Source organism: Neofelis nebulosa, chromosome X (assembly GCF_028018385.1).
Source record: "Neofelis nebulosa isolate mNeoNeb1 chromosome X, mNeoNeb1.pri, whole genome shotgun sequence".
Lineage (NCBI taxonomy): Eukaryota > Metazoa > Chordata > Mammalia > Carnivora > Felidae > Neofelis > Neofelis nebulosa.
This window is the reverse complement of record NC_080800.1, coordinates 44,412,272-44,426,811: the sequence shown is the minus strand read 5'-3', so window position 1 is coordinate 44,426,811 and position 14,540 is coordinate 44,412,272. Positions and strand designations below refer to the sequence as shown.

Genomic DNA, 14,540 nt, shown 5'->3' with positions numbered 1-14,540 from the left:
GATTAATGGATGGATGAGATGACTTCTGCCACCATGGATGGAACTGATGTTCTAATAGGTATACTTCACCTTAGTGGTAGAAGGAATATAAAAGTAGCCATAATCAAGCCCTCCTCCCCACCACCACAGCGGGGACATTCTGCTTTGCTTTTCTTTTGCCTATCCTATCTGCTATTATTTATCCCTTTGCTTTCAATGCCCTCCAGCCTGAATACCTCTCTGCCAAGATTGCCCTGGTCAATGGAAATTCTGTAGGCTGTGGTGAAACAGTGAACACCCATGTTTCCAGATTTTGGTGAATTCCCACTATGTTCCAGGACCCTAGAAGCACTGTTCTAGGCACTTGTTGGAGACATAGGTAAATGATCAGGTACTTTGTTTGTACATACTTTTTTGAATTTGCAATGCCACTCACAGCATACTGAGCTGGAAGCTCAAGGTCTTCAGAGTCAACTCCCTTGCTATGATCATCAGAGCTCACAATGATTGAGGACTTAACTGCTCTCAGATATTTCATGTGTTGACAACCCTGTGAGGTAGGTACTCTTGTTATTTATACTTCACATATCAGGTAATTGAGACACAAAGAGGTCAGGTAACTTTCTCTGGGTCACACAGCTAGGAAGTACTAGAACCAAAATTCAAACTCAAATTTATCAGACTTCAAAGGCTGACCAAAGATAGGAAAGGACTTGCCAAAAGTCATTTTGCTGCAGCCTAGCTCTTCTGTCTGTAATTTGTGGGCATGTTTTGCTATGCTATGCTGCTCCTTCAGCTCACACTGTCCCATTCCTTCCAAACATTATTCTCATTTAGAAGCACTTGTCTTCCCAGATGAACCATGGATTCCTCCAGAGCAGAAATTGCATTATTTCTGTGTTGTCTCCTTCCTGAAGGGTTTGCCCAAGCTTTGCCTTCAGTAAGTAATGACCTGTGATGAGCTTCTTAGCTGTTTCTTGGAGTTTCCTGGAGCCATCCCCCAGTACTACTTGAGGCTCAGAGGTTGGGAGGAACCAGGATGTCGAATTTTGGGTAAGGGGTCGTCTCACCACCTGCTTTCTGTTTTGTTCTCTACAACACAGATTGAAGATGGGGGCAAGGCAGCCTTGTCCCAGAAGATGAAAACCGGTGATGAACTAGTGAATATCAATGGCACTCCACTGTATGGATCCCGCCAAGAGGCCCTTATCCTCATCAAAGGCTCCTTCCGGATCCTCAAGCTGATAGTCAGGAGGTAAGGCACAGGAAGATTTTCTTTAAGGAACAGGGACCGCTGAGACCACTTGGTTGGTACTAAAGCCTCAATACAGTTATGTCTCTTATCAGTATCATCAGAGAAAGAGGTGTTTCTCATAAACCGAATTTTGCAGACAGCTGAAGCAGAGTGGCATAGGAGAAAGGGTCTTTGGTTCAACTCATGACACTGCCACATATTACCCATGTCACCTTAGTTCACATCGATGGCACTACCTGTGTCATCTTGGTTAAACTTATTTCACATCTGCAAGACTTGGTCTCCCTATTTGCTACTGAGAGAACTAAATGACTCCATACACACCAAGAGCCTATCTAACCTGATGTTCTTCTGTACCCTTCATAACAGGCTGCCACTGCTCAATCACATAGATTTATTTCTTTTTCAACTTTTTATTTAAGTCAATGACACCTATTTAAAGAGATCCTACTACCAGCCATGATAGACATTCTGGAAGCTGTGGCAACCTCTAAGATAGAAACTCTGCCCTTGAGGAATATATAGCCTGATAGGGGAGACAAGACACACGTGTGACAAATTAATTAGCGATACATTTTTGAAAAAAAGCTATAAAGGAGATTTCACAGGGTGAAGGGTGATTGTCAAATGGATTGTTCAGACAGAACTTGCTACTATAATTCAAGAGAAAGTACTTCAGAAGAGATTGATAGGGTAAAAGTTCAGAGAGGAGGTGGAATTTGAGCTAAAGGTTAGGTAGAATTAGACAAATAAGACATCAGGAGGAGAAAGGCACTCAAGAGAAGTAGAGTGGCATAAGCAGAAGGAAGGTAAAGACGTATTTGAGCATAGTTGTGCTGTTGCTACTACATATCTGGTTGTTGGTAAATTTTCCATATGGCTTCTTTTTCATTTTGCTGCTGTATCTTTGCTCTGTACTACTGGAGCTCATACTTCTCCCTTCTATTAGTTTCCTGCATCCTGTATACATGCCTGAGTTTCTCCATCTTAATTATTTTTATTAAAAAAATATTTTAAGCCATCTTCCCATCATCATATTTCCCCTTCTGGCTACTGCCCCATCTTTCTCCTTTTGTTAATACTTAGTCTCTTAAAAGAAGAGTGTGTACTCACCACCTTCATCTACAGTTTGGCTTTCCACCCACCACAGTCCGAATTGTGCCTCTAGAACCCCACTGAAACTACTCTGTCAAAAGCTACATATTACTTCCTAATTGTCAAAGTCAATGGATTATTTTCAGTCTTTATCATGTGTGACTGGCATATGACATTTGACATTGTTGCTCTGGATTATGTCCTCCTTGGTGAAATTCTCCTTTCTTGCTTGCACGACACAGTTTCTTGTTCTTTTCCTACCTCTCAGCTCATTTTTTAAATATTTATTTTTATTTCAAGTTTTTATTTAAGTTCCAATTAGTTAACATATATGGTAAAATTGGTTTAGGCGTAGAACTTGGTGATTCATCACTTACATACAACACCCAGCACTCATCACAAGTGCCCTCCTTAATACCCATCACCCATTTAGCCCATCCCCTGCCCACCTCCCTACATCAACTCTGTTTGTTCTTTATAGTTAAGAGTGTCTCATGGTTTGCTTTTTTTTTTTTTTTAGAATTTCTTTCAAGAGTAATCAGGTTTTTTTAACTTAAATTCAAGTTAGTTAACATACAATATAATCTTGGCTTCTTGACTAGAACCCGGTGATTCATCTCTTACATATGACTCCCAGTGCTCATCCCAAAAAGTTCCCTCCTTAATGGCCATCACCCATTTAACCCATCCCCCCACCCCATCTCCAGCAATCCTCAGTTTGTTCTCTGTATTTAAGAGTCTCTTATGGCTTGTCATCTTCTCTGTTTGACTGATGAATGGATAAAGATGTGGTATATATATATATATATATATATATATATATATATATATATAATGAAATATTATTTAACAATGAAAAATAATGAAATCTTGCCATTTGCAACAACTTGGATGGAACTCGAGTGTATTATGCTAAGCGAAATAAGTCAGCCATAGAAAGACAGATATCATATGATTTCACTCACATGTAGAATTTGATAAACTCAACAGATGAACATAGCGGGAGAAATCATTTGCTTTTTAACACCAGGCTCCTCTACTACCTGATCTTCCTCTGATCATCCATTAAATGTTGGTGTTTTCTCTAGTTCCACTCTTTCTAACTTCATTAATATACCATGGAAAACCTCACTCAGTTATAGAGCTTCAATTATCATTTATATGTATCTGTGACTATATCTTTTGAGTCCCAGACCCATATAGTCAACTGCCTACTAGACATCTATACTTGAATGTCTCAAAAGCATTTCAAGCACAATATGCTCAAAACTTAACATATAATCTTCTCCTCCAAGCCCCTTATCTCTGTGCCTGGGATCAACTATGCCCTCAACCAAACCAGAAACACAGAAGTCATCTGTAATTCTTCCACTGTTCTCATGCTCTACATCCAATTGATTTATCTTGAGGGAATACATAAGGGAGAAAGGGTTTTAAGTTAGTAAGGGTGAGGTTACATAGGATCCCATCGATTTATTGGATAACTTGCTGGTACCTAAGGTTAAGCTATCCCTGCTCACATACCTGGATAGGAAAGGGACATGTTAATAAATGCCTTACACAATAGACACATTGTTACTGATTCAGTCTTGAATTGGTCAGGATTTACGTTTTAGATAAAGCTTCTTGGAGAGGTCGCTTGGTAGTTTTTCCTTTAGAGTCAGATCCATGTATGGCACTGCCTAGTTCCATCATGTGGGAAATAATAGTTCCTATGTAATGGCACTGTTGTGATGATTATATAAGGCAATTTATATAAAATGCCTTTCATGTAGTGAATTCTCAAGGAATCTCATTCCCATTCCTTTCTCTGGGGTATAAGAGAAGCATAATTGGAGTAACTAGGCATTATTAAATAAGGAGAACATCAGAACTCTAGTGTGCTTTGCAGCCTAACCTTCAAAGCACAAAATTCACAGGGAAATCATTAGGGGTGACAAAGATGTGGACATGAAATAGAGGTCCCTGTGAGATACTGGTTATACACAGATACCAGCACTTGGAGGGAGTGTAGATACCATCCATGGTGGCTTCTGAGTCAGTCCTAAAAATGAGAGTATCTGGGTGTGTCACCTACTCAATCTCTCCTGATGAGCTCCATGTTCTCTTTGTTCCTGCTGTAGCACCATCTCAGGAATGGTTGTAATCCTGGCTTTGGAGATAGTAGGGCCCTTTGGTTTTCATGGTGTGGCAGGTCCTATGGCTGGCTCCCAGAAACTACTCTGTCTACCCTTTCAGCCTCCCATCTCAGCCGCCTATTGGAGGAGGGACTCAATGACATAATTTATTAGGTGATGCTGCCCTCTTGTGGAAAACTGAACCTTCATGTATGGATTACCCCAGGAATGGTACAGGGCATTTATTTATTCCCCCTTTCTTAGCCCAGATGATTTCTTAGATTTATGAAGGAACTCTTAGCACATAAAAGAAATGTTATCTCCCTGAGATTTAATATTTAGCCTATTTAGTGTTTTATACTAAAGTAGAAAAACTTTGGTTTGAGTAAGCAATCAACTGGCAAAGATTCAACACTCAGCTTTAGGTCTGTACTTGAGCCCTTTGGGATGAATATAATGAGAAAGAAGAACTTTAGAAAATGGCCTATTCTGAAAAGCCAGGCCAGCTTTTTCTCCTATATTTCTTTTTAGACAATGGTCAACTAAGTCAGAAATCTAGGTATTAACCCTCAACTCTTCTCACTTGTCCCAATCCCCTTCAATCTAAGTAATTCCAAGTCTTGATGATTCTACTTGCTATAAACCTCTCTGCAGCCTGTCTCAATCCAATTACTCATGATTTCTTACCTGGACTATTGTAAGAGTCTTTTCACTGGCTTCTCATCTTTTGGTTTTACCTCCTTCTAATCAGTTCATTTTCCAAATAAGGCCAAATAAATTTTCCAAATAAATGACCATGTCATTTATCTATTTGGAAACAAAACAAAACAGGAACAATAACCATATAATCATGTTGGTCCCAAGAGATTTATTTTGCATTTATATTTATATCCTTATAATTAAGTATTTTATATTCATGAGACATATTTTTACATCCAAATATTTAAATAAATAACTATTGGCAATACAAGAAGAAAACTTACAGAAATGTCTTTATGGAAGGCTTCCCACAATTTAGCTATGACATATAAAGTAAGTTAGGGGCGCCTGGGTGGCGCAGTCGGTTAAGCGTCCGACTTCAGCCAGGTCACGATCTCGCGGTCCGTGAGTTCGAGCCCCGCGTCAGGCTCTGGGCTGATGGCTCGGAGCCTGGAGCCTGTTTCTGATTCTGTGTCTCCCTCTCTCTCTGCCCCTCCCCCGTTCATGCTCTGTCTCTCTCTGTCCCAAAAATAAATAAAAAACGTTGAAAAAAAAATTAAAAAAAAAATAAAGTAAGTAAAAATAAGTACTTAGAATATATGAAAAACATAATTCATCAGATTTAATTAATACCAAAAATTATATTTGATGGACAGTGAATATACCCTCTTTTCAAATATCCAGAGAACATTTTTTAAATGATCATATGGTATACAACAAAGAAAATCTTTGCATACTGTTACAAGTAGAAATCATACTTGCCCTGTTCTCTGATGATAATGTAAAACTTCTACAAATTTAGAAACAAAGCTAAACAAAAGTCTTCCATTGCTATAATATTTCAGAACACATATATATGTAAGTATTAGACAAAAGAAACACTAGCTTCTAGTGACTAATAAAAAATGACAAAAATGAGATCAGGACTTATAAAAACTTTGAGAGCAATATTCAGAAGTAAATTAATAACCTTAAATATTTCATTATTAAAAATGAAGAATGAAATTACATGATTAAGAATCCAATATAATATTAAGCCAAGGGCTATGTTGTTTTTATGGGGAGATGAATTAAGTAGATAAGCCTCCAGCAAATTTAATTAAGAAAACAAAGATAAATTATAAATAAAATTTAAATGATAAATGGAATATAACAACAAATACAAAGAAGTTTTCTTAAATTATAGGAAACTGCTGTAATTTTACCTCAATAAATTTGAAAATCTCACCAAGTTTGAAATATAAAATGTTAAACACCAAGCATTAGTAAGAAATTTAAAACTTAAATGGGCCTGCAACTGTAGAAACCTTGAAAACAATTATCAAAGAGAAACTACCAACAATACTTTAGGGCCACATGTTTTTTTCTTCACATTTTCTAGGAATAGCCAATTCTATAACAATATTATAGAATTGTCATAGAACACTGTTATAGAAATGAAAATCTTACAGAGTTATTCACATTGATTTTGAAACTAGCATCATTCTAATACCAATATCTGATGGATGGTTCCAAAAAGAATATTCTCTTCAGTTTGTAAGCTTAGATACAAAACCTATAAATGAATTTTATCAAATCTATTTCAATAAAATTGTACAATAACAATTCATAGCAAATGTTAAAAGGTAAAAATCTTAACTCATAATGATATAAAAATGAACATATGTTAAAGATTTTATTGAGGAAATTGTAAGGTGTTACAACGAACTCAAAGGATAAGTCAAAGAAGCACAAATTTAATTTAAAACAACAATAGACCAGAATAACCAATTAAGAGCTATAAGGAGAAATACATTCCATTCATGATAGCAACCAAACACAAAAAATTCTTAGGAATGGCCTTAAGAATAAATATGTATGACAGAAAGAGGATGTATATGGTAAAAATTATAGAACTATACAGAATGAGAAAATGTGTATAAGTAATTTTTGATCATGTGGGTAAAGTCTCAGGTCATTGTATTAAATGATAAAATAAAATAAGACACAATTTAAGGGACAGTGTGTTCATATGCCCTGATTTAGGCATGCTCTCTATATACAACTTCCAAAGCATTATTCCTCCACCCTCATGCAGAATCTCTTCACTTTTGAAATCCAAATATGCAGGCTTTGGAATTTTCCTTTCCCTACCACTGGCATCTATCAGCCTCCAGGTCATTCTCCCACTTCCATTTTATACTTTGGCACCTGCTTCACCATCATCTTCCCTACCTCAATTCATACTGTCATACTGAAAGATTTCATTGTCCTTGTAAAGGATCACAAACTTTAGTTTTATGAGTCTTTGATTATAACTTCAGCAATAAACTCTCTATAGCAGGAGCTTCCTCCTCTGACTGTACTATGGACCTTGCCAATCTTTCAGTCAACATGTATTAATTGAATATCTAACTTATGCTAGAATCTGGAGAATCAATCATGAATAACATAGGTATGTTCTCTGCTCTCATGGCCTCTGACACTTTCCAGTCTTTCTGACAGGGTTCCTTGAATCACAGGACAAAGAAAGTCAGTTGAGTTCCATTATCTTAGTATCCTCAAGGATGACACATAACTAGAAGCATTCTAGATGCATAAAAGAGAGGTTAACTTATTGCATACAATGGATGCTTTTGGGTTGTGATTCTTGCTGGTGAACATCACTTAAGAACTTGTTAAAATGCAGATTATTGGGTACCACCAGAGACCTACTGACTCAAAACTCTGGGGCGCGGTACCAAACAATGTGTTTTAACAAAGCTTTCCAGGTGAAAAGCATATAGTTTGAGAATAACTGCCTCAAGGCATTAAAGGATTAATTAAAGGATTTTCAGGAATCTGTTGTGAAAGACTAAATTCACCTTTCTGATAGCAATCTCTTCTCCTTTTAGCTTTCTCATACTCCATTCTCTTCACAGCTACTTTTTAATATCATCAAAGTCTCAAATATCATTTTCTCCTATTCTTCCAGTCTCCTATAATCACCATGGCCCATGACTCTCCTTACTCTACTCACTGAATCTGAGCGTCTTCATTCATTCATGGTTTTAACTACCACCTCTGTGCTCATAACTGTATCTCTAGTTCTAATCTGTCCCCAAAATTCATATGTACAGTAGCCTGGCAAAAATCTCCATGGCAAAACCCAACAGTAAATGCATTGCAATGTGTATAAATCTGAATTCATTATCTAGCTTATAAAACTCTCCTTCCAATAGCACTTGGTGATACTTTCATCCACCTAGTCATCCAAGTGAGAAACCCAAGTCGTTCTTGACTTCTTTCTCTCCTCACTAAGCCATGTTAATTTTACCTTCCAGATGCTTCTATAATTTATCCTCTTCTCATCATTTCCATTACTTTTTCCCTGGTTCAGGTCCTCATTATCTCACCCTTGGACTTTTTCAGTAGCCTCTCAGCTGTCTCAGATTTGTCTGCCAAAGTGTTGCCACAGAGATATATCTAAAATACAGATTCAATTATATCAATCCCCTGCTGAAAACTTGTCAGTGGTCGTCATTGCCCAAAGGCATGGTGTGTGTGTGTGTGTGTGTGTGCGTGCGTGTGTGTGTGCGCGCGCGCCTATGGTATATATATATATACACACCATGGTATATATATTTTATAGCTTCATCCCTACTCTTACCTACAACTTCATCTGGCATTCCTTATCTTTTATTTTAGAGCAATAACATTGCCCAAGAATTTCATGCTGTTTATCAATTATGTGACTCTGTTCATTCTCTGCTTTTTACTTGGAGCCTACTTTCCCCTTTCTTTGCTTACTTAATGCCTTCATATTAACATTCTTTAAGACTCAGCTCTGGGGTTAATGTTTATAGGATACTTTCTTTAATGCCTTGGGTTAAGTTAGGTGGCCTTCTTCTGACTCCCAGAGAACCATAGAACTCTAGTTTTTATCACATTGTATTGAAATAATTTGTTTCTGTATTAATCTTCCACATTAGACTAGACAGGGGTAGGCACACTTCAGCCCATGGGCTAATTCTGGCCCACTACCTGTTTTTGAGTGGTCTGCTAGCCATGAGTGTTTTTTAAAATATATTTTTAAATGGTTGGGGAGATAAAAAAAACAAAAGAAAAATAGCATTTCATAACATGTGAAAATTATATGAAAGTCAAATTTCAGTGTCCATAAATAAAGTTTTATTGGAACAAAACTATGCCTATTCAACAACAGCACAGTTTAGTAGTTCTGATTGAAACTCTATGACCTAAAAAGCCTAAAAGTGCTTTTTATGTGGGCCTCTACAGATAAAACATTTTGCCAACTCTTGGGGGCATGAGAGAAGGCACTGCTTTGTATGTATTGTTGTATCCCTAGCATCTAATATATGTATGGCCCATTGGAAGGATTCAGAATTTTTTATTTATACATCTTGATATAGGGAAGCAGAGAATATGAGTAATGGGTCCACTTGTTAGTTATATTGTCATGGTCACCTGAACTGGCAGGTAAGATTGTATTCAGTCTCTTGTGAGTATGCTTATTTGTGACTCTTGTTTTTCAGTAACTGATCAGCTCTAGACACACTGATCAAAAAACAAACAAAAAATCTAGTTTTTGTCCTGAAAACCTGATGTCCAGATCTTAGATCAACATGAATATGAAAAGGAACTACCATATTTTGGGGCTTTGTCCAGTCTACCCACCAACTTCCCTAGTTGACCTCTCTCTGTTGTTTTCATTATACCCATGTGATCTACAATTAAATGGAAGCTGTTAAACTGTTAAAACTGATTAAAACTGTAATTATCCTGTTGTGTATTAATATACCAGGGATATGCTGCCTCACTAAAGCCAATAGGCATGTCCCAGCCCTGTGTCTTCCCACTGTTCCACTAAAGCCAGTGGGCATGACCTGGTCCTACTATCTTGCTCTGCCTTGTTAAAACCAGTGGACATGTGTAGTCCACACAGGAGAAACCCCTTGATCTCCTGGATATTATGGCCAGGGGCCTTGCATCTCTAGGTCAATAGGACTGAAAAATTCAGAGACACAGTTCTTGTCAGGCTACTACTACCAGGGCATTGCACAGGCAGCAGGCACACCCTGAGTCTTCCCGCGAAGAAGGCCTATTTACTTGTCCTGGAGCTTCAACCTTAGGGATAGGTGTCAGGTTTCCCATACATATAGAAGCTAAGGAGATACTCTTAGGGAACATAGGCTGGAGAATGCCATATTTGCCTTGTTACAGTTTGCTGGTACCCTCCAGAAAGGAGCTTGTACATTGTTCAGAGCCCTGATTTTTGCAACTGTTGCCTAAGGAAAACCTCCAGATTGCTGGGACAGGCCAGCAAGGATTATGACTGCAGTCCCACATGCCTGTATATATTTGCATACATTAAAACCTGCTGCCTGAGGGGCTGACTTCCAATCAGCCTGAAACTAGGTGCTGACTGAGAGGACAGATCTTGGCATACCCTCAAAAACTGGCAACTATTAAGAATAAATCAGGCTAGTTAAATAATCACAAACATTTCAGAGACAACTAAAAGCAAGGGCAAAGTTAAATGATAAGGTTTATCACCTACACAGGCTGCTCCTCTAAGGCTGGGAGATAGAGCTGTTTCACCTAATACATAGAAACAGACAGTCAAGCAAAATGAGGAAACAGAAAAATATGTTCCAAGCAAAATAACAAGATAAAACCTCAAAAAGAAATCTTTTTTTTTTTTTTTTTTTTTAACGTTTATTTATTTTTGAGACAGAGAGAGACAGAGCATGAACGGGGGAGGGTCTGAGAGAGAGGGAGACACAGAATCGGAAACAGGCTCCAGGCTCCGAGCCATCAGCCCAGAGCCTGACGCGGGGCTCGAACTCACGGACCGCGAGATCGTGACCTGGCTGAAGTCGGACGCTTAACCGACTGCGCCACCCAGGCGCCCCAAGAAATCTTAATAAAATAGAGATAAGTAATTTACTTGATAAAGAGTTTAAAGTAATAGTCATAAAGATGTTCACCAAACTTTAAAGAACAATGGATAAACACAAGAACTTCAACAAAGAGATAGAAAATATGAGAATGTACCAAACAAGTCACAGAGCTGAAGAATACAATAACTGAACTGAAAAGTACACTAGAAGAGTTCAATGCAGACTAGATTAAGCAGAAGAAAGTATCAGTGATCTGGAAAACAGGGCAGTGGAATTCACCCAAACAGAACAGTGAAAAGAAGAACTTTAGAAAGTGAAGATTACTTAAAGGACTTACGGGGAAACACCAACCAAAATAACATTTACATTATAGGGGTTCCAGAAGGAGAAGAGAGAGAGAAAGGGGCAGAAAACTTATTTGAACAAATAATGGCCAAAAACCTCCCTAACCTGAAGAAGGAAACAGACATCCAGATCCAGAGAGCCCAGAGAGTTTGAAATAAATGAACCCCAAAGATCCACACCAAGACACATTATAATGAAAATGTCAAAATTTAAAGAGAAAATATTAAAAGCAGCAAGAAAAAAAAAAACTTCCACACACAAGGAAACCCCCATAAGGCTATCAGCAGATTTTTCATTAGAAAGTTTGTAGACTAGAAGAGAGTGGCATGATATATCCAAAGTGCTGAAAGGAAAAAACTTCCAACAAACAATATTCTGTCTGGTAAGGTTATCGTGGAGAATTGAAGGAGAGGTAGGGTTTTCTAGACAAATAAAAGCTAAGGGAGTGCATTACCACTAAACTGGTCTTATAAGAAAGTTTAAGGGACTTCTTTAAACTGAAAAAAAGGTACTAATTAGTAATGAGAAAATTTATAAAAGTAAAAATCTTATTGGTAAAAGTAAATATATAGTAAAGGTAGTGAATTAATCACTTATACATCACTTAATATGAAGATTAAAACAAAAAAGGAGTAAAATAATGATGGCTACAATAATTAGCGAAGAGACACAAAATAAAAATATGTAAAATGTAACATCAAAAATATAAAATGGGGGGAAGGAATAAAAAGGTAGAGCTTTAGAATATGTTCAAACTGAACTTGCTATCAACTTACAATTGACCACTTTATATATATAGGCTATTACATGTGAGATTCATAGTAATTACAAAATAAAAACCTATAGTTGATACACAAAAGATGAGAAAGGAATATAAGCATAACACTAAAAAAAGCCATCAAACCACAAGGGAAGAGAGCAAGAGAAAACTAATGATGAGAAAGGAACTAAATAGCCAGAAAACAATTAACAGAATGCAGTAAATATATACTTTACTTTAAATATAGATGGACTAAATTCTCCAAGAAGATATAGAGTGGCTGAATGGATTTAGAAAACAAGACAAATTTATATGTTGCCTACAGGAGACTCACATCAGATGTAAGGACACACATAGATTGAAAGTGAAGGGTTAACAGACTCTTAACTATGGAGAACAAACTGATAGTTACCAGAAGGGAGGTGGGTGGGGAGATGGGTGAAACAGGTGGTGGGAATTAATGAGTGTACTTGTCAATGAGCATTAGGTGATGTATGCAGTTGTTGAATCACTATATTGTACACCTGAAACTAATATAACACTGTTAACTATATTGAAATTATTTTTTTAATTTTTAAAAATTAAAAAAAAGAAAGTGAAAGGATAGAAAAAGATTTTTCATGCAAATAGGAATCAAAAGAAAGCTGGGTTAGCTATACTTATATCAGACAAGATATATTTTAAAACCAAATAGTTAATAAAAGACAAAGATGGGTATTATATAATGGAATAGGGATCACTTCAACAAGAAGAGAAATAAAATTTGTAAATATTTATGTACCCAACATAGGAGTGCATAAATATAAAGCAAACATTAACAGACCAGAAGGGAGAAATTGACAATACTACAATAATAGTAGGGGACATTAATATCCCACTTACATTAATGGATAGATCATCCAGATGAAAAATTAATAAGGAAACATCGGCTTTCAATGAAAAATGATAGCAGATGGATTTAATAGATATATCTAGAACATTCCATCCAAAATCACCAGAATACACATTGTTCACAAGTACACACAGAACATTATCCAAAATAGATATCTTAAACCACAAAATCTTAAATTTAAGATTGAAATCATATCAAACATCTCTTCCAATACCAATGGTATGAAAGTAGAAATCAATTACAAGAAGAAAACTATAAAAGTCACACATATATGTATATTAAACAATGTGTACTGAACAACAGATGGGTCAATGAAAGAATCAAAGGAGAAATAAAATATCTTGAGACAAATGAAACTGAAATACAACATAGGAAAATCTATGGGATGCAGCAAAATCAGTTGTAAGGGAAGTTCATAGAGATAAAGGCCTACATCAAGAAACAAGAAAAAATTTAAATCTAACAGTACACATAAAGAAACTATAAAAAATAACAAATGGGGCACCTGGGTTTCTCAGTTGGCTAAACCTCTGACTTTAGCTTAGGTCATGATCTCACAGTTCGTGAGTTTGAGCCCCATGTCGGTTTCTGTGCTGACAGCTAAAAGCCTGGAGCCTGCTTCAGATTCTGTGTATCCCTCTATCTCTGCTCCTCCCCTGCTTGCTCTCTCTCTCTCTCTCTCTCTGTCTCAAAAATAAAAAAAAAACATTAAAATTTTTTAGAAAAAAAAGAACAAATGAAACTTGAAGTTAGTAGAAGGAAGGAAATAATAAAGATCAGAGATGAAATAAAGACTAAAAAGACACTAGAAAAGATCAGTGAAACTGAGAGTTGATTATTTTAAAAGATAAAATTGATAAACCTTTAGCTAGACTAAGAAAAAAATAAGGGCTCACATAAATAAAATCAGAAATAAAAAAGAAATTACAACTGATACCACAGAAATACAAAGGGTCATAATAGACTACAATGAACAATTATACATTAACAACTTGAACAACCTAGATGAAATGGATAAACTCCTAGAAACATAAAATCTTCCAAGACTGAATCATGAAGAAATAAAAAATCTGAAGAGACTTGTTACTAGTAGGGAGTAAAATAATCAAACAGTAATAAAAACAGTAATCAAAAGCTTCCCAACAAACAAACTCCAGGACCAGCTGGCTTCACTGATGAATTATACCAAACATTTAAAGAAGATTTGATACATATCTTACTCAGACTCTTCCAAAAATTTTAAAAGGAAGGGGTGCTTTCAAACTCTTTTTATGAGGCCAGCATTATCCGGATAACAAAGCCAGATAAGGACACCACACACACAAAAATAAACCTACAAGCTAATATTCCTGATAAAGATCAATGCCTTAACTCTCAACAAAATATTAGCAAACTGAATTCTACAATAAAAGGATCCTACATCATGATCAAGTAGGATTTATACTAAGGATGCAAGGATGGTTCAGCAAATCTGAAAATCAATCAAAGTGATACAACACATTAAGAAAGTGAAGGG

The 14,540-nt window shown here is 36.5% G+C and overlaps 1 protein-coding gene across 1 annotated transcript in view; it reads left to right on the top strand.

Moving 5' to 3' along the window:
* SHROOM4 (shroom family member 4) overlaps positions 1-14,540 on the top strand; it is a 278,831-nt gene that overhangs the window by 134,459 nt on the left and 129,832 nt on the right. Inside the window, exon 2 of the mRNA XM_058714369.1 lies at positions 1,083-1,234. Coding sequence (XP_058570352.1) covers positions 1,083-1,234 — 152 coding nt within the window. The remainder of the gene's footprint in view (positions 1-1,082; positions 1,235-14,540) is intronic.